This window comes from Camelus dromedarius, chromosome 18 (assembly GCF_036321535.1).
Source record: "Camelus dromedarius isolate mCamDro1 chromosome 18, mCamDro1.pat, whole genome shotgun sequence".
Classification (NCBI taxonomy): Eukaryota; Metazoa; Chordata; class Mammalia; order Artiodactyla; family Camelidae; genus Camelus; species Camelus dromedarius.
The window spans coordinates 8429138-8452275 of record NC_087453.1 but is presented as its reverse complement, the minus strand read 5'-3'; the positions used below and the strand labels follow the sequence as shown (position 1 = coordinate 8452275).

Below are 23138 nucleotides of genomic sequence, written 5' to 3'. Positions count from 1 at the left end.
CCTTCTATCTGTCAAGGTTCTATGACTGTCTCAAACTGGCTGCTGGATAGACTGCTTACATTGTGGCCTCCCAGCAGGATGCAGGGAACTGGGAAATAGAGACTGTCTGTGGTCATGTGACCACACAATGCCCAGCGAGGACACTGGGGCCCAGATGGTGGTGTCACACCCACAGCCACTTCAATCTCTTTTTCAGATACCAAAAAAAATGGCATCTCAGCTTTCATGACGAGGTGGAATGCCAGTGTGGGAAAAAATAACTAAATTTGTAACTTCGGAGCAGAAATCTGATGCGGCCCGAGGGCAGAGAAGAGCCAGGCTGCTTGCTGTCTGTAGGAGAGGCCTGCGAGGCCTTCAGAGCGCACGTGCAGAGTCCAAGGGGGGCACTGCCCCAAGGTCACCCCCTTTACCGCTGCTGCTGGGTGAGAACCCACGTCACAGTGTTGCCCGGGAGAGTGAGCGGTGAGAGGCTGGAGGGGCGGCTGCTCCCCTCAGGGTATGTGGGGAAACAGCCACTACCTTCCACTTTTTTTCAAGTAGAGTGAAATACCAATAAAAAGTTATTTTAATTGAAATTTCAGAAAACAACATATAGACAAGGCAAATAAATACCAAGTTAAACCAAAAAGCACAAAGTATACACAGGAAATGTAAATGAGCACGTTTAAGTTACAGCTGCTCGGTGCCATTGCCAACGGCCACCGTCAGACCCGGCTTGTCTCTACATTATTAACACAGAAAGCTCAGGACACACTGGAGTTTTTTTTTAATAGACTTAAACAGGAAACTAATTTTCTTTCCTTCAACATGATGTTCAGTGAAATCTTTCTTCAAACCAGCTTATGGTTTTTGAAGCAATTTACTCAATAAGCCCTAAACTGACTTCCTTCGAAAACTGGATTCCATTTTGCTTCGTGAGGTCAAAGCAAATGCTTTTACTGACGTGACACTCCAGGTTTCTTGGCTGATGGCGTGTCCTCCTTTCCTTTGTGCTCTTGAAACACAGTAAAAGGTCGGTGGTCAGCAGGCTGCCACCAGTCTCCACTGTGACATGTGGGCTGCAGCTCGGGTTAAGGGACTGAATCGTAGAAACCTTGGCTCTGCCTCCCGCCCCTGCCAGCTCGCCTTGGTGACAGCTTGCTGCCATTGAAATGACTTGACCTCCTCTCTCCTTAGCATGGTGAGCCACCCGTCAGTCCCAGTCTTTATTGAACCGGAAATGCTGGCCTCCTTGTGGCTGGCACTGACCCAGCTCTGCCTCCTGGGGAAGATCAAGACAGATTCCCGAAGCCAAAAGCCGGCTGAAGTGCAGTCTTCAAAGTGCTGTGCGTCAGCTCATCTGCCCCTGTACAAAAGTCCCACTTGTGCCCTGGCTTTGTAACTGGCCCGGAGACTCAGAGCAGCTTGGGCCAGCTCATGCTTCTTGGGGAGCGCACAGCGTACCCCCACCCAAAGCTCAGTCCCCATGTCATGGCTGGGCAGCAGCAAAAACAGATGCCAGATTTGAGCTCATCAGCTAAGGCTTTTTAAAATACTGTGATTTCAACATCTGCCTCCTGGCCAAAGGCTTCATGTCTTTGTTCTGAGTAAAGTTTGTCCATCTTCTCAAAAGCTAAACGTCCTTTTTCACCTGAAAGATTAAGGTCATCTGTCACTGGATTGTCCCCCTCCCTCTCTGTTTTCTACTCTGCTGAGCCAAGGTGGCCTAGTACTTACAGACGCCTAGGTCTCCAGTGCCCCTGTAAAGGGCAGGGGCGGGGCGTATTGGGGGCCAACTCTTATGGACCCGGTGCCTTGCCCCTCTACATCTAAGACAGAGTCTGCTGAAATTTATTCCTGCGTCGCATCTGGATTTCATTCCCAAGGATCGTAAACTGAAGCTTAAGAGCTTAATAAAGCACTCCTTATCACTTCAACTATGAAGGAAACCTGCTTTGGCCAAGTGCAAACAGGTCACTGACAGTGCCCATCTCATGTGCTACTGTGCCTCATTTTCCAGTGCTGGCCGTGGCCTCTCTAGCACAGCCTTTCTAGGGGGCCCGGGAACCCCACTGCACTGTATGATGTTTGATGTTGAACTTTACCAAACGACAGCGTGGTTTCCCTGGCTGCCGCGCGCACGGCCTCCAGGTCAGACTGGCATAGGCTGGCGATCTGCTCAATGCTTTCGATGCCCTGTTGAGTTTAGGAGAAAAGGGGTCCATTAGAGGACATTTTAAGTAACAGGTATCCACTTTTATAAACCCCACAGGACCAGCGTGTTCTGTGGGGCCTCAGCCCTTTCTCTGAAGGCTTCTGGGTTCCTCATGTGGCCTCAGGTTCATCAAAGTACCATTGGAGGCATCTCATCTCTTCCATCCTGACACCCTCTAGCAAGTTAGATCATTAGCCGAACTTTATGGACACCTTCTGAAAGGCCCATCTTGAAAATGAGAAGGCATTCTTTCCTCTGGACCTTCCTACCTCCTCTGCTTCTCCCAACCCTGCCCTCCAGGTTAGACCAGGAGAGGAGTAACCCGGGCCCTGGGTCAGGCACAGCTGATGGCAGCTGCCCTCTTCCTGGGTCCAGGACCAGAGTGCACTTCAGCTCCCTCTAGTGGGCACCCTCACCCTCTCCCTGGTTATTCAGTTATAACCAGATGGTCCTTGTAGATTTCCTGTCAGTTGGTTCCAGGATGAATGGGTAAGTGAATTTAGTCTACTGGACCATTTTTCACCTAGCAACTTGGCAAAGATTTTTTTAAATGAGAGTTTCAGATGCAGGTGAGGTTGAGGTAAAATGGGCACCCCTCACATCTGCTTTCAGGGGTGTGAATGGGTCTCAAAAACATTTATCATCTCTGGCCCTGGGGTAACGCTTAACCTACCCTAAGGAAGTAATTCAAAACTTGTAAATTTTGAAAGCCTTATGCACAAAGATGCTCAAGTATTAGGGTAATGGGTAACTTTTGCATTTCTGTATTGTACACTTTTTTTTCCCTACAACAAGTTTATTGTGCTTTTAGACATTTTTAAATTGAGGGTATTAAACCATATAGTCCGAGAGCTCAGAAGTGAATCCCTGGGGCCACCTGCTTATTCACAGGGAGCCAGAGCGAATGTTCACTATCACTGGGGGAGCTCTGCCGGTGGAGCTGACAGCCACTCCTCTACCACGAGCTCTTTACTGTGCTTTTTTTTTTTTTTTTACTGGTGAGGATCTTTTTTTGGTCCCAGTAAGGTCATTTTGAAATGAACTAACTTCAGCATTAACCACAAGCGGGCTTCTCTCCATCAGCAGTGAGGACAGGCTAAACTCACCCTGAGATGTTTTAGTGCCATGCATGCGGCTTGCTGGAGTTTTGTGTCGTTCTCAGTCAGGGCATTGGTGTAGAAGAGCAAAGCCTAGGAAATACAGATGCTGTGAATGAGGGGCCAGTGAGAGCGAAGTCCCGGGTGCCCACCGCCCTCCCTCCGAATGCTGACAGCACGTGTGCAGTGTTGACTGTAGGCTGTGGTATTCAGTTTATCTAGAAACGCCGGTCCCTGGGCTGAGGGTAATCAATTAAGAAAACTCTTCATCTAATAACGTTTACAAAAGGCATTCCAAAACTGTCGTCTACATAAAATGCTAAATCAGAGCAACCCACTGTCCAGCAGGAACAGCAGAAGAACTGAACACACGGAGGGCCACGGCAAGGCTGCTGCCTCAGCCAGAGGAAAAGCATCTTTTCCCTCCGTCAGTCGTTTCCAGTCACAGCTCTGACCCCGCCCCACTGGCCACATGACCGTGGATGGCCACGTCACTTCAGCTGGAAAATGCAGCTGGCACTTGCTTTGCAAAATTGTTGTAAGGACTTACAGGAAACATGAGAGGGGGGCGGGCGAGGATGTGCCTGGCACTTGGGTGAGCCCGAGACCACAGTAAGGCCCTGCTGTTGCCCTTCTCCCGCCTCAGGGGCTGGTACCCTAAACCTGGAATAGTCCCAGGTCCAGGAACCTAAAAGGCAGAGCAGTCCAATCTTGGTTTTCAAATGGACTGAACACAATGAACCATCTAGCCACACATATTAATTGAAAGTAAATGAGGATGACTCAGAATTCTAAGAGACATTCTACATGCAAGTGACATGTCAGAGACGGCACAGATGAGGTGCTTTAGGAACACTGAGGTTAACGAGGTGGTAAGCTTGTGGCATGTGGTCTTGTGGGCTCCTCAGGTGATGCCCGGCCACCCCAGCTCCCTCCCCGGGGCTGGTGCTGCCAGTGGTGAGGGCATGAGGAAGGCTGTATTCCTGTTCAGATGATCTCTAAATCAATACCTGGCAGCGAATGCAGCCCTCCAGTTCCTCTCTCCTTTGTGTTTTTCCAAGAGAAAGCCCCCCTCCCTCCAGCTCCCTGCAACCCACACACCTGCAGCCAGGGGGCTGCCGCCTCCCACACCGTACCTTTTCCCGAAAGCTCTTGTTCCTGGCTGCGCTGGCCAGGCGAGCGCTGGCCACCCTGCACACCCGTGGGGTCCCGTCCAGCTGGAGCAGCGCCCAGGCCCTCAGTGTCTGAGGCAGGGGCTGAAGCTGGCCCAGCCGCTTCCCCTGTAGCTTCCTGACTGTCTTGGCCCGGCCCACGCACTGCAGCTCCTCAACGAGTGTTACTGGAAGAGACAGAAGAAGGATGCCCAGGGCCCCTCTGACTGTGGCCGGGCTGCAGGTCGTCCATGAGCCATGGAGAAGCAAATCCCAGGACAAGCCCATGTAATCACTGAGGCCCAGTCTGGATGGGTTTCAAAGGAGCCTCCTGGAATCTCTAGGAAGGCTTTCTAGCAGGGACTCAGATACACCCTGAAAGTTAATAAACCCCCAGCCCGCACTTCAGGGACTCCAGCCAGCCCAGTGTCACCCTCACATCCAGTTCTGGTCTCTGCTCTGAGGTTTGTGAAGCCTCCTGCCCTTGGAGCTCATTTCTACATGGGCTGAGTGTGGAATCTAATTAAATCTGTTCTCAGAAGAACAGCTGGAGGGGAAAGAAAGCGGCAGTGATTCTGGAAAACCAGCCTCCCAGAGCTGGGACAGAGGGCTCCGTGATGGCTGTTCCTTCATTGTTCCTGTGTTGCTCTGAGGCCGCCTGCCCCCCTGCCCCTGCCTACCTTCCTTGCTGAGCTGGGCAAAGTGCTTCTCCAGGTCGGAGACACTCTGCCTCTGCAGGTAGCTGTGAAACTGGAACCAGGTGACGGTCTGTTCCTCGGGGAGCCCGGCTCGGGGCAGCAGCCCGCTGCAGCTGACCACCTGCTCCAGGAGCCTGCGGCAGGCTGGGGACACACGGGCAAAGGCGTGAGGGGAAACCGAGACCTCACCCCCTCGGCGCCTCTCAGCCGAGCACGGCCAGGTCAGCACACAGGCTCTCTGATGGCGCGTGGGCGGGTGTCTCTGTGCGGCCCCGTGCCCGCGAGAAGCCTGCTCCCGCTGAGGCCACAGGCCTGAGTTGGGGGTCTTGCGGGGCTTCCACCAGCCTTGAGCCCCACCTGCCCCTGAATGTGAATCCCAGAGCTGGGGCCTGGGATAGGCAGGTGGTTAGAATTGCTGAAGTTTCAGAGCCACTGCCTGGAGTATGACTGTCACCATTCAGTTGTCAACAGAGAAAAATGAGACAGCTCTGCATTCTGGGGAGGGGTCCCGCCAACATTCGAGACACCCGCCTTTATGGGGCAGATAAAGTCCTGCCACAAAGGTTCCTTCTCAACCCCTTCAAGATTCTGGTGGAAGCTATGGAATCTGTCCCCAGAAAAACACACCAGCGCACTCATGTCTCCAGCTTCGGGTATCACAGACCCCTCCCCCCTCCCCAGGAAAAGGAGGTGCCTTGCAGTTAAGCTGAGAAACTCCTCCATTTGATGCCACGAAGACTTGTGCAGCGATGAAGATGGGGCTAAGGTGGGGCCTGCTGTGACAACACTGAAGGGCCCGGAGACTCCACCCAGCGGGGGAGGCGGGGCGGGGTTACCTAGTTCCAGTTGCCCTGGGTGTTTCCCTCCGACTCTGTGCAGGAATGTCTTCTTGAGCTGGTTCAGCAGCGCTGTGCCGGGGCAGGACAGGACCCCGCCGGGCTCTGTGCACCCTCTCCACACCTTCAGGCACCCCTTCCTCCGGGAAGCCTGTGGGACGACTGAAAGCCCGGGCTCAGAACCTGACTGGCGGTGGGGAGGAGCAGGCAACGAGGAGGCCCAGGGTGCCCTTCCACTGGGACCGGAGAGGTCAGGGAGTGAGGGACTGCCTGACCTACCGCAGAGTCCCCTTCCCATGCTGAGATGTGACACTCAGAGGACAAGCAGCTTCGCTGCAAGCACCTCATCTGGGCCACCACCTGCAGTTCCCACAACAACCCTGGGGCTGTGGTCACCAGCCTCTCCTTGTGGACAAGGGGAAGTCCTATGGGGGCAGAGGCAGAACTGGGGTCACAGCTACTGTTGAGTGCACGCCGTGTGCCTTGACTGGGGGATTCCTTCATGACACCTACCCAGTGGCCTCCTCATTATACAGACGGCGAAGCTGAGGCTCAAGAGGTGTCTCGTTTGCCCAGAGTCACACAGCTGACTGAGGCTGCCTGGCCTCCCTTCCCTCCCAGCAGTGTGTGTCTGATCCCAGCCCAGCCACTGCCTCAACTTGGGCCTCCTGGGCTCCATTTAACCTCGAGTGTCGGGAAGGGAGACGAGCCCCCCCATGCTTTCATCCTCATCACTTCGCACCATTCACACGAGCAGCCCGTGGATGAAAGGCAGACACTTACTCTCTTCAACAGATGTTGCCTTGCTGACCTTCTCAAAATCAAGCACAGAAAGCATCTCCAGAACTTGCTTCTGCTGTGCAGCTTCTTCCAGAAGGCAGTCCTGGACCATCCTCGACAAATTAGGAGAGTCCAGTTTCTAGGAAGCAGCCCATGATGCTCCAGGTTAGCACATAACATGCCCTCTGAGGTCAGCCACTGTGACTGTGGCTTCCATCTGCCCTGTGCCCATCCTTTCTATCCCAGTGGTAGCTCCCTGTCATCTGGGGTGTCCATTCCTCCTTCACCAAGGTGGCTGAGATAATAGGATGCAGGCTGGAGTTGCCAGGAGCCACCTTTGCCGCTAGGAGCCAGCCTGCCAGGAAGTGAAGCCAACCAACACAGGAAAGCGCTGCTGAGAGGGAGAAACCCAGTCATGACGGCATTTGAAACCCTGGATCCAGCTGGGCCTGAAGCCCATCTCTGGGCTTTCCAATTCTATGAGCCAAAAAAATCTTCTTTTGGTTGAGCCAGTGTTGATTAGAGTTCTGGCATCCGCGAAAGAGTTGCAATCACCACCTTCAGCTTAGGGCTTGGGCTGCGTAAGGACCACATGACTATTCACCCCGACTTAAACCTTCCACCCCACCTCACCCCCGACCCTCAGGCCCTCCTCAGTTCCTCACCCACCTGCAGCAGCGCTTTGCAGATTTGGAGGTGAACCGCAAGCAGCATGTCCAGCTCCGGGGCCCCAGCCGTGAGCTCCCTGGATGACGCTTTCAGTGATGGCGGTGGAGGTGGGGTCCCGTCCGATCTGAGTTGAATTGAGAAGAACTGAGTGACCATTCAGTTAGCAGCTCCACTGCCTCCAAGGGGAGAGGAAGCCCTCCCTCCCTGGAGAGCTCTGATCAGGGAGGCTAATTCCAGGTCCCAGGGAGATGGAGTTAAACTGAGGATAAAACTAAGAGAAAAGGAGAAGCAGCAAAAGGTGGTAACAACTCAAAACGAGTGCTGGGATGGCGTGGGCCTCTCAGCCTTCCAGGGTGTGCGATGTGCAGCAGAAGCCTAAGGTGCAAACTAATTCCTAGCTCTGTGACTCTGGACAAGTCTGCCTCCCCTGGCCTCAGTTCACTCATCTGTAAAGTGGGGACAGGAATCCCAAGCTCAGGGCCACGGTAGGTGAGCAAGACACAAGTGTACCCAGCACCACGTCCGCTCTGTGGCAGGGGCTGAACCTGAGCCCTGGGAGGGTGGCAGTAACACCGTAATGCTGGGTGGAAATGCACACCCTCCCCAGGGCATCGTGAGAGGAGAGAAGTGTAGCCTGTTTATGCGCTTCTGTGCTGCGGAGATCTGGGTGCAGGGGAAGCACTTGAGGGGCTCAAGTGGGCGGGGGCTGCTTCACCGAGAAGGAAGTTGTCCCAGATGAAGATGGACGGTTGTGCAACGGGAACAGGGAGCGGGGTCACTACTGCACGACTGTTCTATAGAGGGCAGAGGCTGCGCTGCATGCAGTGTTGTTATCTTTTAAGATTAAAAAGAAGCCCCTTGGTCAGAGCAGAAGGCTCAGGGCCAGGCTGAGGCATCTTCATTCGCTCAGTGGTCACTGAGGAGCTGCTCTGGGCCAGGCGGGGCTGGGACCACAATAAAGAGGATAAATGCACATCAGGGCCTGGGCCATGGGAGACACAGGCCAGGAGGCTGGCAAAAAGTGTGGCTCTGAGGCTGGTTACTGGGTCAGCACTGGGAGGGGTACACTCACCGGGGGTCCTGGGAGTCCCCAAACAGGGCCAGCTCGTGCGGGGTGATGTGGGCGTTGAGGAAGGAGAAACTCTCCAGGATGCACTCCATCAGGCTGTCGGCGGAGGCGTGCTCCTGGCGGGCTCCACGGGGCTGTGGACGGACAGATGGCCAGACCTCAGGGCAGCCCACTCACCCGCCAGCACACCGACCTTCACAGCGTCACTGTCCCTCAGCAGGGCTTCAGTCCCCCAAGTCAAGGATGGGCAGGGGGGCACGTCTCCAAGGTCCCTCCCTAGTGGCTTGTGACAGGTCTGGCAGAACAGCTGGAGGGAGACAGATCTGAAAAACCTCACCAGTCACAAACACCCCCAGGGACAGGACAAGTGACAGGAGTGAGCAGGAGAGCAGGGCCCTCCCCCAAGAGATCTGCTCTGCTGCCACCTGGAGTGTGGGGCCATGGCTGTCAGATCATTCAGTTTTCTAAGAAAAGCTGGAAACCTAGATTTTTATGGGGAGCTGTCCAGTTTCTAAATATTGACAACTAATTCCAAATTATTTTTAAAATACGGCATGGGTGGGGGAGGGTATAACTCAAGCGGTAGAGTGTGTGCTTAGCAATCCCCAGTACCTCCATTTAAAAAAATAATTAAATAAATAAAGCCAATGACTTCCCCCACAAAAAGAAACTTAAAAAAAACAAAAACAAAAAATGGTGTGGGTCAGGCCAAACAGCTCTTCAGGAGGCTTAGAAGCTCCAGCTGAGCCTCTGGATTCCAGATGTCTCTTCTCCTGGGGAGACGTGGAAGGAGGGGGTTTTGCCAACGGGGGCGGGGGCGGGAGAGAGGGCAGGAGCCACCGCTTCTCCACTAGTCAGGTCATCACAGCCTCCTGGTGGCGGGTCCCCGATGAATCGGGGACTCCGGGGCTGATTCCCATCCCCACGCCTGGCTCCCCAGGGCCTTGTCCCACACAAAGTGCACCCAAGACCCAGCCTGAGCAGATGCCGCCCTGCAAGCCAAAACTGGGCTGACCAAAGTTGAGCCCAAAGAGAAAACCTTGAGCAACAAGAGAAGAATAAGGCTAGTTGCAGAGATTTCCTTGCCTGATAGAAAAAACAAATGTGTATCTGCAGATATGTGTGTGCCCATGTGCATGTGCACGCGCACACACCCACACACACACCCACACACACACACACAATCAGTTCTTGTTACTGCCGGTAGTTATGGTGTATACAGCTGCCGTGACCACTGAATTTGCACACTGAGCCCTTGTTCCCCGGAGAAGCGCAGAGGCCGTGAGCCTCGGGTCACATTTTCATCAACCGATCAAGATGAAACCTTGTCTTACGTGTGTCTGTTTAAAGACATCTTATTTAATACAGACTGTATCTTTGCGTCGTTAACACTGAACTCAAGGTCAACAACATTTTAACTCACGCCTGAACAGAGCTTTGCTCACACACAGATTTTCTCCATAAAGCACGTTAGGAACGCTAGCCAGCGCCTCAGCTCGGCGCTCGGGGGCTGTTTCAAACCGTGAAATCGCCAGAAATCAGCGCAGGAATGTGGACAACACAGCACCAGGTGGACGTGAAAGGACACTTGGTACAGGGTGAGCCGAGACAAGAAAGAAGAGCGGCGCCTGCTTCAGCCTCAGCCGAGACCCTGAACATCAGGTGACTCAAATTTTTGCCCCTCTGCACGCACCCTGGAACGACCTGGGAAATGTCACGAGCAAGTTTCAGCAGGTGGGTGAATTCACAAAAACAGAACCCATGACTGTGAGAACCAGCTCTGTGTGTGTGTGTGTTTGTGTGTGTGTGTGTGTGTTTGTGTTTAAACACGCGTATTTATACACACATAAAATTAAATGCTCATTAAATCCTCACAGATACACACACATATAAGTATGTGTATTTATACACATATACATGTTAGTACAATTTCTCTTGAAAAAACTCAAATTAAAAACCACAGCCTATAATCATTTTTATTGTTCTGACTTGCTTTGCCCCCAAAAAGAAAAGTTCCTCAAAGATGTTTAAAATTACTGTCTTGTGGTCTTATTTTTAAGATGTTTAGGTAAAGTTTGTATAATTTTTCAAAATACAGGTATGTGACAGACCGCTGCGTGCATGCTGACTCAAACGGTTCTACATAAAAAAGCTGTGAAGAAATCCAAAAAAGGTGATGTTATTTCTTAAATTTTTTTCTTGAAATTTTGTGGCAGGTCCTTTTAAAACACAGTAGCAGCGATAAACTGTGAACCCTTGATTACTAGATACAAAAAATTGAGCTTTGTTCCACCTGTGCTGGATTGTAACCTTGAGGGGCTTAGGGATAAAACAACCAAAACTAAGTTTTGGAGAAAGCTGTTTAACTATTTCAGTGCCAGTGTGTGTCCTGCACAAAAGACAGTGGTTCCATAAATTAATTAATGTATCAGTAGGTGCTGGTTTTACACATTTTATTTTACGTACATCTAATGTTATGTAAGCCAAAAATATATATATATGATCATCTGCTTCTGAGAACCACCCAAGAACAGCCCCTGGCGTGGGCCTTGTTGAGAAGTTTCAGTGTGGGGTGTGTGGCTGTGAGGGCCTTCCTCCATACCAGCTCTGTCCCTGAGAACACCCCAAATTTGGGATTTTAATGCCAAGCCGCAGCCCCACCTGCCAGGGTCAGAAGATGCAAGATGGGGCTGGGTTCTGGCCAGACTTGGAGTAAGTTATCCACTCTGAGCCCCGACTTCCTCTTATTACCCTGCTCCCAGCCCAATAAGGGCCACTTGACAGATGAGCAAACTGAGGCCCAAAGAGGAGACATCACCCACCCGGGTCACAGGCTGGCCGCCCCAGGAACCCACTCCCCGTCGTTGCACCATCAGCAAAGCAGGGCTTCTGCCCAGCGAAGAGTGGACATACCTTCAGCCGGTCCCTGAAGCCGAGGACCTGGTACTCCAGCTCCCGGAGCTGGGGCGGGGCAGGGTCTCTGGACCGCAGTAAATCCAGGACCTCCTGCAGGGGCCTCTCAAGGGGCACCCGGGGCCCATCCACATCCTCAGTTTCTCCTTCATCGTGGCCCTCCTGGCTCCCCGGGATCATGTGGTCGTGGAACGGGGAGCCCTGTGGCAGGTCCAGGCTTTCCACTCCGAAATTTCTCCAGCCAGGCTGCTCCACAAATGCCCCCCCTGCCAGGTGGAACATCTCTGGCAGGAGGCCCAGGGGTGGGGGTTCCTCCTGGGCCTCCTCTTCAATAGAGGTGTTGGGGCCGATGGCCAAGGGCAGGAACCCTGCGTCCGAGGTGGACGCTGACGTGCTGGTCTCAGTGTCTCGGGGGTCCTCGGAGCTGAAGGAGTCCATCTCAGGCAGCTCCTGACTCTGGCTCCGCAGGCTGGGGCCCCGAAGGTCACCGTCAGACAGGCAGCTGAGGATGGAGGTGGCCCTCGGCTGGTCCAGCAACAAGGCCTGCTGTGCTGGCTGCTGCAGGACAGACTGGAGAGAGGGATGCAGGACCAGCCTCAGCAGCCGCCCCGGGGACCGCAGCAAGGCCCCCAGACGGCCCTCCCCTCACAGGCGCTTGCTTGCTCTGCACACCCACGTTCTCAGGATGACTGACGGCCACTGAGATGACTGGCAGCCCGGAAGTGCTGCTAAGAGCCTGGAACCTCTCGGCCCATCTCCCTCATCAGCCTCCAACTCACTCCTTTCCAGCTCCAGCCAGTTCTAAGAGCCTCTCCACAACTCCCCGAGGGTGGCGTTGTTATGACTTCAGAGGGGCTGGGCACCGGCTGAAGCTCAGGCCACAAGAATGAGGACTGAAGTGCAAGAATCTTAATCCAGGGGTGCTGACATGAACCCTAACCCCCTCTGCTGCACCTTGACCAACCAGACCAATCATAATGGTTAATGTTCCTACAGCACTGTCTGCTTTCGCCAGGCATTCCTGAAAGCACTTCTCATTTACTCATTTAACCCTCACAAAACCCCATCAGCGCGGTGCTGTTATTCTCATTTCTCTGATACAGAAATTGAAGTCCAGAGAGGATGAGTGACTTGCCCAAAGTCACACAGCAGATGAAAGGCAAAGAATTTGAACCCTGGGCCATCTGGCTCCAGACCCCATGCTCTTGACCATAGATGATTTTTTTAACCAAAGTACACTGGGACCACCATGGCCAGACAAGGAAGTTTCCTCCAAATGCACAGGCTGCCGGGATCATTTAAAGCCACCCTCCCTGACTAAGGGCCATAAGCGTGCAGGAGGTTGGTTCAGCTCAGCATCACCCTCTGGGCTTGACAGAATGTCCTGGTTTTTGTCTCTGTTCCTGGACCCTCACTAGGGCACCTGTTTTGGGAAGATACTTGACCACACTTAGATGATGTGTATATCAGGTTATTCCTGCCCTGTCATTGGTAACAGCAAGGAACTGAAACAACCTCAATATCTTATTAAATAAAGTGCGATTTTTTTAGCCAAAATGTGGAAGCCTGCATGGTGCAAAGAAAGAGCGAGGCGTGTTCTTGGGAACAACAGAGAAGACTCCAGCATGTGACTATGTTAAACGCCGCTGTGGGATAAAGATGCATCTGTCCCCAGACGGCACAGAGTATCTCTGGAGGAATGTGGAGGAAGGTGACAACAGTAGCCTGTGCTAAGGAGGGGACCCAGGTCCCAGGAGGTCACAGGAAAGAGGTGTTTTACAATACACGGTGTCAAGGTGTTACCTACTGGAAACATACTGAAGTGTAAAACAGTTTGGAGACCAAGGCCACGGCTAGAGTGGCAGAACCATCCAGAGAACCCCATTCCAGGCATCCAGGAGAACCAGCCAAGCCCAGAACCAAGTCCAGAGGCCCCCGAATGGAGGGTCTGGCAGCAAGGAAGAAAAAATACAGATAAAACACCCAGGGTAACTCCAAAACAAGGGAGGCTGAGCCCAAAGCGTGCTATATCCAGAGGTGCCAGGCTGCTGAGCCCAGCCCCACGTGCTGGCCCCAATCCCAGCGTGACCACGGCATCCCTGCCGGGTGAGGCTGACTCACCACGTAGTACCTCTCCCGGAAGCTGGGGGTGCTCGGGGGTGTCCAGTTGTACAAGGAGCCCTTCCTGCTGCCCATGGAGAATTTGCCCACGGGGCTGGGCGACACCAGGAAGCTCTCAGTGTCAAACGGGCTGGAGGAGAGCAGAGACCAGGGTGTCATGGATGGCTGGAGGATGCTGGCCAGAAACAGGCCCCAGGGACTTAAGAGGTGGAGGCTCAGGGAGGGGCAGGCACAGCCGAGGGACTCCAGCTTCACATTCTCAACCCTCTTGGAAACGTCTCTCAGACGCCCACTGCCCTGGGGGCCCTTAGCCAGATGGCGAGGGGCAGCAAAAGGCCACCACACATGTGAATGACACCTCCCTTTAGAGGCCCTTTGAGAAGCTCAGGAGACCAGTGGTGGACACTCAGCTCTGCCATTTTCTGGGTAAACCATGTTACTGCCCCCCTCAGATTCCTCATCAGTCGAGGGGCACCAGTCACAGGGAAGGCTGCAGATCCACAGTGAAATAACAGGGGTGACACTCCAGCCCAGCCCTCGCTGAGCCTGCCCTTGGAGCAGGAGGTCTGGTCAGCCCTCCCTACCTCATGGAAACCTGCTTGCTTGTTTGCACACAGGCCTGGATCGCAGCATATGGGCCCAGCCCAGCCACGGGGGCCTGAGGCTCAGCGGCACCTCCTGGAAGCCTTCCCTGCCTGCCCAGGGCAGCTGCGGGCCAGCAGGACGCCCAGGGCCTTGGACTTGGTGCTGGCCAAGGGTTTCATGGCACTGGGCAGCCCCCTGCCCTGAACACTTGAGAGGGGTGCTCGGCCTCACTAGACAAATGAGGACACTGAGGCTGGGGTGTCACTTGTTTGAATTCACCCAGCTCACCGGGAAGAGGACAGCAGCTCCAGTGACCCCAGCTCGGACCCCACCCCAGGGAGAAAGGAGAGACTGGCCCCAACTGGTCAGAACAAGCACCAGAGCAGAGGACATGCATCTCAGCCCCTTTGCTCCTGCAGCACCTGCCCTGGGGAATAAGGAGAAAGGAATTCCCTCAAAACACAGTATTTCATTTGGGAAAAAAAGCTCTGCTACCCAAGAACAAAACCTGTGGAAATGACCAGCGATCGCTGGGCAGGGGTTGCTCTCATGAGAGTCGTCCATCCATGGGGCTGTGGTGACCATCCACGGGGGGACTCAAGGTGACCGCTCAGCCTATGCCTGGCGATCAGCGGGGTCAACGGGAAATGAGGTGGTGGGAGCAGTAAGGTGAGTCCTCCTGGGCAGAGGCAGTCTTCTCCCAGGAACCAAGTCCAGGTGGCTACTCTAAAGTGTCCTGGCCAGCCCAGGTCTTTAACAGTCACTTGTTCAAAAGTGAGAAGGGAATTAAAACTCAGAGGGCGGCGGCCGGTGAGGTGGGGGCAGGACTGCCGAGAAGGGTCTGGGCCCCAGCCGGTCTGCGGGGCGGGGTGCTAGGGCGCAGTCCGGCCACCAGAGGGAGCCAGCGAGGCCTGTCCTCTTCTCTCTCGGTGGGAGTTTGGGGCTGACCTGGGGGCGGGGCAGCAGGCCCGGGGCAGGGGGGAGGCGGCTACCCCGACTCACTTCCAAAGCACCTCCAGCTGCAGCTTGATGGTGCCCAGCTCTGTGATGTCCACCACGATGACCTGCGGTCGGGTGGTGAAGAAGTCGGTGATATCACATGTGACTACGCCCACCGCCAGCGAGCTCAGGCCCCGAAGCTCTGTCACCTAGGGGGCGGGGGTGGTTTGCGGAGTTGTGGGTGGTGTCTGAGCCGAGCCCCTGGTGCCTGGCCCCGCCCATGACCCCACCCACCTTGATTTCGAAGTTCTCGCGCAGGGTAGGGATGAAGGCCTTCTCCTCCTCGTCCCAGGTCTGGCTGTCGTCCGACTCGATCCGGCCCCTCAGCTTCCAGCGCTGGCGGCCCAGGCGCATGAGCACCTGAGGGCCAGACCCAAGAAGGGAGGAGTCAGCTGCCCCCCATACCGCCTGCCTAGGGGCCCTCCTGCCAGCGAGGTGGAGGTGGGGACAGAAACCCAGCTGGGACCCTGGTTCCTAGCAGCTCCCAACCCCCAAAGGCCTGGTGGGGAGTCCTGGGGACTGATCCCAGAGGGTGGCCATACCTCGTACTGGTCTCCGGGACAGAGGCGTGCGTAGCCCACCAAGCCTGGAACACAGAGACTCGCTAATCTCTTCACTCTCTTATGTCCCTGCCCTGGGGATCACGGGACCTCACACGGGGAGCCCCAACCACAGTGTGAGTATCAGCTTCAGGGAGGGGTGAGCCATCATGATGACAAAGGACAGGCCTGGGTCCACACTTTCAACCCAGAGGGGGAACTGGACTTGCAAGTCTCAGGTCACAAGTCACAGGAGTGGAAACCAGGGCTGGGCCTGGACCCCTGTGATTCTGACCGACCCCCACCCTCAGCAGAGGCTCCAGGGACCCGGAGAAAGCCTGACCCTACACCCAAACTGGCTCCTGCCCACCCACTCTCAGCCCTGTTCTGTTACCTTTCATCCTGACGTGGAACTCGCCCAGGTGAACCTCCAGGGCCCCCTCGATGAGCCACATGTCCTGCAAAGCCCCACACAAGGTGGCTCACTGCCTGTCCCGGGGCTAGGCCACCGGAGACGCACAGATCCTGCCAGACAGAGGCCCCGGGGCGGAGAGAGACGCTCCCTCAGGGCCCAGGAAACCCCCGAGACTGGGCCCGCCGCTCTCCGCGCTCCCCCCGCCGCTGCCACCCACCTCGGTGCACTCCTGCAGGCTGCGGCCCAGCTCCTGCAGGCTCTCTCGGGAGGCGCGGCTCGGCGGGCACCTGGAGAAGGCCCGCTGCATGTTGGAGGCGCCGTCGCGCAGGCGGCACTGGATGCAGTAGCCCTCGTAGAGCTCGTCCACCTGCGGGGGCACTGGCCGGTGGACGCTGCCCACGCCGAGGGGCGGGGCCCCGATCTGCCTGTCACTCACCCCTGAGCTCTGACCCGACCCCAGCCCCGGCCTCATTTCACACCCTGCTCCACTGTGGGCAGCGCTGCGCCCGCTCGCGGTAAATGGGAGCCCACGGCCCGGTGCGGAAACTGCCTCTGTCTCATCCACATCGTATCCCCAGCACCCGGCAGCGGCTGGCACACAGCTAGTGCACAACAGAACTAGTGAACTGGGTGGCTGAGTACATCCTTTACCCTCTCCCTGTCCAGTTTCTCTATTAGGAAATAGAAGAGGTGGATTTGTGATTTTTCTGCCCACCCACTGGGCTACTGGGAAGAGTTTGAGAATATAAAGCTTGAGGGACTTGCTGTGCGACCTTGGGCCAAACCTGGTCCCTCTCTGGGCCTCTACTCTCCTATCTGTACAATGGTGTGGTTGGACTCAGGATTCCCAACCCTCAACCCCAGCCCTCTGATCCCCACCTCAGGGCTGAGCCCCTGCAGTTTCTCTAGCTGCCTGGCACCCAGAGAATCTTCCCCTGCTAACCCAGCAGAGGCCCAGCAAGCTGAGAGACTGGGCCACCCCAGAAGCCAGGCTGACCTTGCTGATGTGAAACTCCATCTTCCGAATGTGCCTTTCCACAGAGCGTGTTTGCTTCTCCCAGAAAAAGAGAAGATGCTTTAAAAGTAGCCTGAGCCACCCCCCAACCCCCCAGCCCCCTGCCACCGTCCTCCAGGTCCTAACATAGAGAACTGGGCTAGAAGCCAGGCCAGCGCCTCAGCATCCCTGAGGAAGGCTCATCGTGGACCTCAGTTTCCCCACTTGTAAAGTGGGGAGGAAGCCCAGGGGTTCCTCCTCTGGACAGCCAGGAGGATGGGATGTGAGCAAAGAGGTTATTCTTCTCCAGCTGGGCCCAGGCACCGCCCAGCTTGCTTACCAAGTGCAGACAGATGTTTCACTCACCTTGTCCAGGTCATAATAGAAAGCCTGTGGGGAAGGAAAGGAGAGAGGGAGGAGGTGTCAGGGCTCCAGTGCTCCTCCAAGACCCATGAGGCTACATCCCAGGGGCACCTGAGTTCAGAGGACAAAAAGCCAGTGGCCACTTCATCCTCTGAGGCCTGCAGTCAGCAAGCTGTGGTCCAGGTGGAGGGGGAAGAATGATTAAATACATTTGCTTTGGGTGAGGCAGCTCTAGGCCTGACTGTTTCCCAGCTGTGTGTCCCAGGCAAGTTACTCAACCTCTCTGAGCCTCCATTGCCCTATATAAAATGTGGTAGGCCATAGCACCTACCCTATATGGTTGTTCTGAAGAGTAAAGGACAGTGTAAACACTCAACAAGAGAAGGACCACTGTGATTTGATTGTTTAAAGAGTGACTTCAGCCGTGACCAGAGAATTTGAGAATGGGAGAGGCAGTTGGCACCTCCCAGGAGTTCAGGCTTCAGGAAGCTGCAAATCTAGACTGGTTCATCCCCACTGGGGGCCATGGTGTGGCCAGCGAAAGGAATATATTGTCGGGGTGGGTGAATCTTTGTATAGAGGATCAAATAGTAAATTTTTCAGGCTTTACAGACCATATGGTTCCGTCCCTTGGTGCAGGAAAGCAGCCATAGACAATATATAAGTGATGAGTGTGGCTGTGTTCATATAAACTTTACTTCCAAAACAGGCCCTGCTTTGCCCATGTGGGTTAGACTCACTGTATCTGAGCCTGGAAGAATTTCCATGGGTTGGAGATCCACTAAGGAGAAAAAGCAAGATGTGACAGAGAATGTAAGTTGTGATTTCATTTTTATAAGACAACTGTTGACCTAAACCCTCTCTACACACTGTCTGTCTATTTACATGATTATGTGACCGGGGAGAAAAATGTGGAATGATAAATACTAGATTGTCCTCAGGGGTTAAACAGGGTGGGACAGAGAAGATTGGAGGGGGTGGGGGTTCAAGCAAGAAGGAAAAGATGGATTAAACCCCCCTGGAGTCTTTTTTCCCATTTGTGTGACATGCACGTGTGGGATTATGAAATTAACACTCCATATAAGAAATTAAGAAATTGGAACGTTCCCAAGGCTTCAGGAGAAAAAGTAACTACACAGCAATTTCTTGGACGCTGCGAACCAGACCCCACATGCACCAGCCCCCTAGGGGGCCCTAGTGCAGTCGCTGCCCCTTCCCTGCCTCAGTGTGCCCACCTATGAAATGGGAACAGCTAAAACACACAGACCTTTGCACAGAACTCACCTCCCTTAGAGTTGCTTTTGTTGCTGAGAGAGAGAGACCCGGGGACATAAGAACAGATATACCCACGATGGGTGGGCCGTGCAGCAAGTGCTAGGAGGGGCTGGGAACTGGGGATGGGATCGTGGCAGCGCCTTCTGTTTCTGCACTGACCTGCCTGCCCACCAAGGGCATGTGACTGAGCCCCTTCCTTCCCCTAGTGGGCCAGCACACTCATGAGGCTGGGAGCCCTGCTCTCTGCCAACCTCTGAGGTCTTCTCCGCTGGGGCCAGGATACAGAGGTGGCTGGATACTATTTTGATAAGATTCATTACCCACTCCCTGTTTTTGCAGTCTCCCCATCAGGTGGCCTATTCTATGCTTTGGCGCTTTGGAGGAGCGATGCTGGAATAAGCTGGAGGAAGCCACAGGCAGCCAGGCCTCCTGCTTTCTGTTTCCAGAAATCTAATCCCATTAAGGACAGGAGGGGTTTTCACAAGGCAGCAGCCAGATAGAGGAGGCTGGGAGGGACTCTCCGAGATCAGAAAGAAAGAGCACCTCCCTGGAGAGACGGAGGTACCTGAGCAGCGGTGTCCTAGCTGGGCAGGCAGGTAAATTACAGGACACCCAGTTACATTTAAATTTCCAATAAACAATAAATAGATTTCTTTTTTAGTATAAGTATGTCCCAAAGATTGCATGGGACATACTTGTACTGAAAATGATTTATTTCTCTGAAAATCAAATTTAACTGGGCACCCTATCTTTTGTTTGTTTTTGGCCTTGGTTTTTGGGGGTTTGCAGGGTTTGTTTTTGTTTGTTTTTTCCCTAAATCTGGCTCTTCTCAGGAGATGGCAAAGCCCAGAGCAAGTGAGTCTTGGGCTAGCCTCAAAGATGCGCCCCGGAAGACAGAAAAACTGCAGAGCTGCTGGACATTGCGGGAGCATGCAGGGTTGATAAAGGACAGTGTGAGGGGCCACTGTGACACACCCTGGATCCGATGCCTGACCCAATTTCCTGCCATCACATAGGCTACACCGAATGCACGGGGCCCAGATAGCCAAGACCTACAAAATAGGGCCATCTGACGTATACACACCTCTGTACACCTGCCCACCTTAAAGTTACTTCTAGAACTAAAGAGAGGATGGAGGTGGCCATAAGATTTGTGAACTGCTGCTCCATGTGAGGGGTGGGGGCGGCGGGGGCAGCTTGCCACCAGCCTGTGAGGTTGAATTCATCAGGGTCCAAGTCAGGTTCATTCATCACGAAATAAAGAAGGCCCATTCCCCAAGCCTCTGATTTCGGAGACTGAGACTCACACCCGTGATGCAGGCAAGGGGTGAAGGAGGGTCCGCCTTTGAACCCCAGCCGAGGCTGCTCGGTGGGAAGGGCCTGGGAGGGGTCTCACCAGCCTGGAGTTCCTGCGCGTGTCCTTGTGGCGTCCTGACAGGTAGTCCAGCTCGGCCTGCTGGACGCACAGATACTCCCTGTGAGCAGAACAAGAGAAGGGAGTTGGAGAAGCAGTAGAGGAGGAAAGAAACTGGCAGGTGAGCAGTGTTCGGGGCCGGAGGCAACCGCAGTTGCCGGCACGGAGGGCGGCTGCGGTTCTCAGAGCGCAGAGCCAGCCCAGCGCCCTGGAGCTGGGCCCCCGCTCGCTCGGGCTCGGCCTCCGAGTCCCACACGCCGAGGGCTGTCTGCTCAGCGCTGTGCAAAATGGGGAATCTCTCAGGCGAATCCCCAAACAGCTCTACAAATGGGGTCTACTGTTACTATACCGATTTCAGAGATGGGCCAACTGACCCTCAAGCAACTCAGCACAGAGTTTCACAGCAGGGAAGAGGCTGAACCCAGGTCTGAAACCAGGCAGTGGCCTCCAGAGGCCACTGTCTTCTCCCCAGCCCACGGGGAGGTCAGCGAGATCACGCCTCCCTCACAGACAAAGGCAGGCCCAGCACCAAGGACCAGAGAGAGGCCTGACGAACCCATTCTGAAGGCACAGAAAACACTGGGTCAGAGGGGACTGATCATGTTGTGTTTTCCAGCCAGAGAGACTTGGACATAAACCCCGAGGTCTAGACTTGGAGGCCAGGTGAGGTCCTCATATTGCTCCGTTGTAGATTTGCTGGTTCACCCCAGGAAGGTGACTCACCCTCTCTGGGCCCACTTGTACCACCTTCTGCTAGGCCACAGCTCGCTCAGGGGGTGGGCTCCCCAGGAAGAAGGAGCCACGGACCCCAGATAAGTCTCGTGCGGCCCTCGTGGGGATCCCCACACTGTCCTGGGAGAGGAGAATGTTGGAGACAGGCCTCCACCCTCGGGGCACAACCCCCGTTCTCACTCGGCACCAGCGCTGGGTGCACCGTGGGAGGAGGGTGAGAGATGCCCCCTGCATGGGGAGCCAGGCCCCAGCCCGGGAGGAGGGAACTTTCACACTGAGCCCAGCGGGTAGTGGGGCAGGCAGCCCTGGCCCTGGAGCCCCACTCCCTGCTTCCTGGCTGGGGTCCTGGATGAGCTGCTTCCCATTTTGGGGGCTCAGTTTCCTCTCCTGGAAAAGGAGGCTCAGAAATTCTCTCACAGCATTCTTCCGGGCATAAAGGACCCGATGTATATGAGGCACCAAACATGTCATAGCTGCTCTGCTGCTGCTTTCATTATTATTATTATTATTATTATTATTATTATTATTATTATTATTATTATTATTAATTAATTAGTGAGGGATGAAGAGCAGGAACACAAGAGGTAGAGGGCAGGGCAGGGCCTCCCAGGAAGAAGGAACAGATTCAATTCGGCAAGTGCATACGGTGGACCAGAGTCGTGCAGTGCCGCAGCCTCCCCTGACTCTCCACTGCCCAGAGCTGTTTAGCAGGAGCCAAGGCACAAACACACGAAGAAGATGGCACAGGGAGTGAATAATGAAAGGAAAGTCTAGAAAGGTTGAAGGTCACAAAGTTCCCTGCATGCCCTCCCAAGGGCAGTAGGGAGCCACAGAAGAGACTGGAGCAGAGGAGGGAGTGGCAGGATAGAGAAGGGGTGGGCCAGAGGCAGTGAGAGCTGCAAGGAGGCTGCTGTTCCAATCGTGTTCCTGCCCCAGGGCCTTTGCATGTGTGGCTCCCTTGGCCTGGAATGCTCTTCTCCCATTATCTGCAGGACTCACTCCTGTACTCCTTCAGGTTTTTGTTCAAATGTCACCTTCCTTGAACATCTTATTTTAAAATCAATCCCACACCATCTACCCTGATTTGTTTTTCCCCATAGCACTCACACCCTGTGACATACTCTGTATTCTACTTTTCTATACTTTTTATTGTCTGTCTATCCCCCACTAGGATGGCAGCTCCCTGGGGCAGGGATCATTGTGCTTTGTTCATTTCTGTACCCTACGCCTGGCACTTCACAAGCCCTCAGAAAAAATATGGGGAATAAGAGAATGAATCTGCCTGTTCTGGCCTCTTCTCAGTGAATCAGTCAGTCTCTCCTTCACTCGAATCCAGCCACCTTGACCTCCAGCTGTTATTCAAGCTCCTACCTCAGGGCCTTTGCCTGTGCTGTTCCCTCTCTGCCCAGGAGCCTTGTCCCCCAGAGACCACTCCTTCTCAGACCATTCAGGTCTCAGAAACCATCAGAACCCCCTCAGAGAGTCTCTCCAGACCACCCTGTATGACAGGCCTTCCACACATGATCTCTTCATCACCTTCATCACTGGAAGTTACGGCACTGATCACGTTACTTCTTTATTGCCATCTCCCCCTCTACACTGTGAGCTCCACGAGACCAGGGTCCTCCTGCTGTATTCACTGCGTCCCCAGTGCCCAAGGATGGGGCCGAGCACGTGGGTGCACCCAGGACATGCTTGTTGACTAAATGAATAAGTAGGAGCTCCCTCTGTGGCCTCTTACAGACAAGACCCACCCACATTCCCCAGGAAGAGGCAGAGAGGGGACGAGGCCAAAGAATGCATTTGTCAAAGGCAACAAATAGCCCATCCTTACTTGAGGCCTCTCTTCAGTGCTTCGAAGATCTTCTTCACTTGCTGTGGCTTGGGGTCCAAGCAGACAGATCCCTTCCGCAGTGTGCCGTACATCTTGGAGGATTTTGCAGGCATTCGAGGTCTCACTGAGTTCCTGTGGACGGACTTTCTGTGAGAAGGGATGGAGGGGTCAGAGCAGAGGTCTGGATAAAACCTTTCCCGGGGGCAGGCACTTTGGGAACTGTGGCCGGAACCCCAGACAGTCAGGAGGCCTGGCCAAGTCCCACCTCACTGCCACCAAGCTGCATGGTCTTGGAAAGGTTGCCAAGACTCTCTGGGCCTCAGTTTTCTCATCTGTAAAATGAGGGCCTGGATTTGAGGATTAAAAGAATAACACTAACTTAATATAGAGAAATTAACTTACAGTATAGCAGCCCGCGTGCCAGTGCTGTCTGTCTGTGCTCTTCAGCAAGCTCTGTCTG

The 23138-nt window shown here is 54.4% G+C and overlaps 1 protein-coding gene and 1 long non-coding RNA gene across 3 annotated transcripts in view; one reads left to right on the top strand and one right to left on the bottom strand.

Moving 5' to 3' along the window:
• Nucleotides 1-547: 547 nt before the first annotated feature.
• Nucleotides 548-23138, bottom strand: part of RIPOR3 (RIPOR family member 3) — a 68161-nt gene continuing 45570 nt past the window's right edge. For both annotated transcript variants that reach the window (XM_064496986.1, XM_064496985.1), the window contains exons 4-23: nt 22679-22825; nt 20095-20173; nt 17427-17450; nt 17064-17117; nt 16284-16433; nt 16046-16109; nt 15655-15698; nt 15347-15472; nt 15116-15261; nt 13529-13658; nt 11408-11977; nt 8498-8628; nt 7426-7549; nt 6760-6895; nt 5977-6138; nt 5123-5284; nt 4428-4630; nt 3301-3384; nt 2085-2175; nt 548-1630 (exon numbers count right to left, since the gene is read on the bottom strand). In XM_064496986.1, the coding sequence (XP_064353056.1) occupies nt 1527-1630; nt 2085-2175; nt 3301-3384; nt 4428-4630; nt 5123-5284; nt 5977-6138; nt 6760-6895; nt 7426-7549; nt 8498-8628; nt 11408-11977; nt 13529-13658; nt 15116-15261; nt 15347-15472; nt 15655-15698; nt 16046-16109; nt 16284-16433; nt 17064-17117; nt 17427-17450; nt 20095-20173; nt 22679-22825 (2731 nt within the window). In that variant the 3' untranslated portion in view covers nt 548-1526. The remainder of the gene's footprint in view (nt 1631-2084; nt 2176-3300; nt 3385-4427; nt 4631-5122; nt 5285-5976; nt 6139-6759; nt 6896-7425; nt 7550-8497; nt 8629-11407; nt 11978-13528; nt 13659-15115; nt 15262-15346; nt 15473-15654; nt 15699-16045; nt 16110-16283; nt 16434-17063; nt 17118-17426; nt 17451-20094; nt 20174-22678; nt 22826-23138) is intronic.
• Nucleotides 9974-19960, top strand: LOC135323412 (uncharacterized). The gene is made up of 4 exons (XR_010385014.1): nt 9974-10228; nt 10593-10667; nt 18133-18236; nt 19532-19960. It is a non-coding gene; the product is annotated as an uncharacterized LOC135323412 (long non-coding RNA).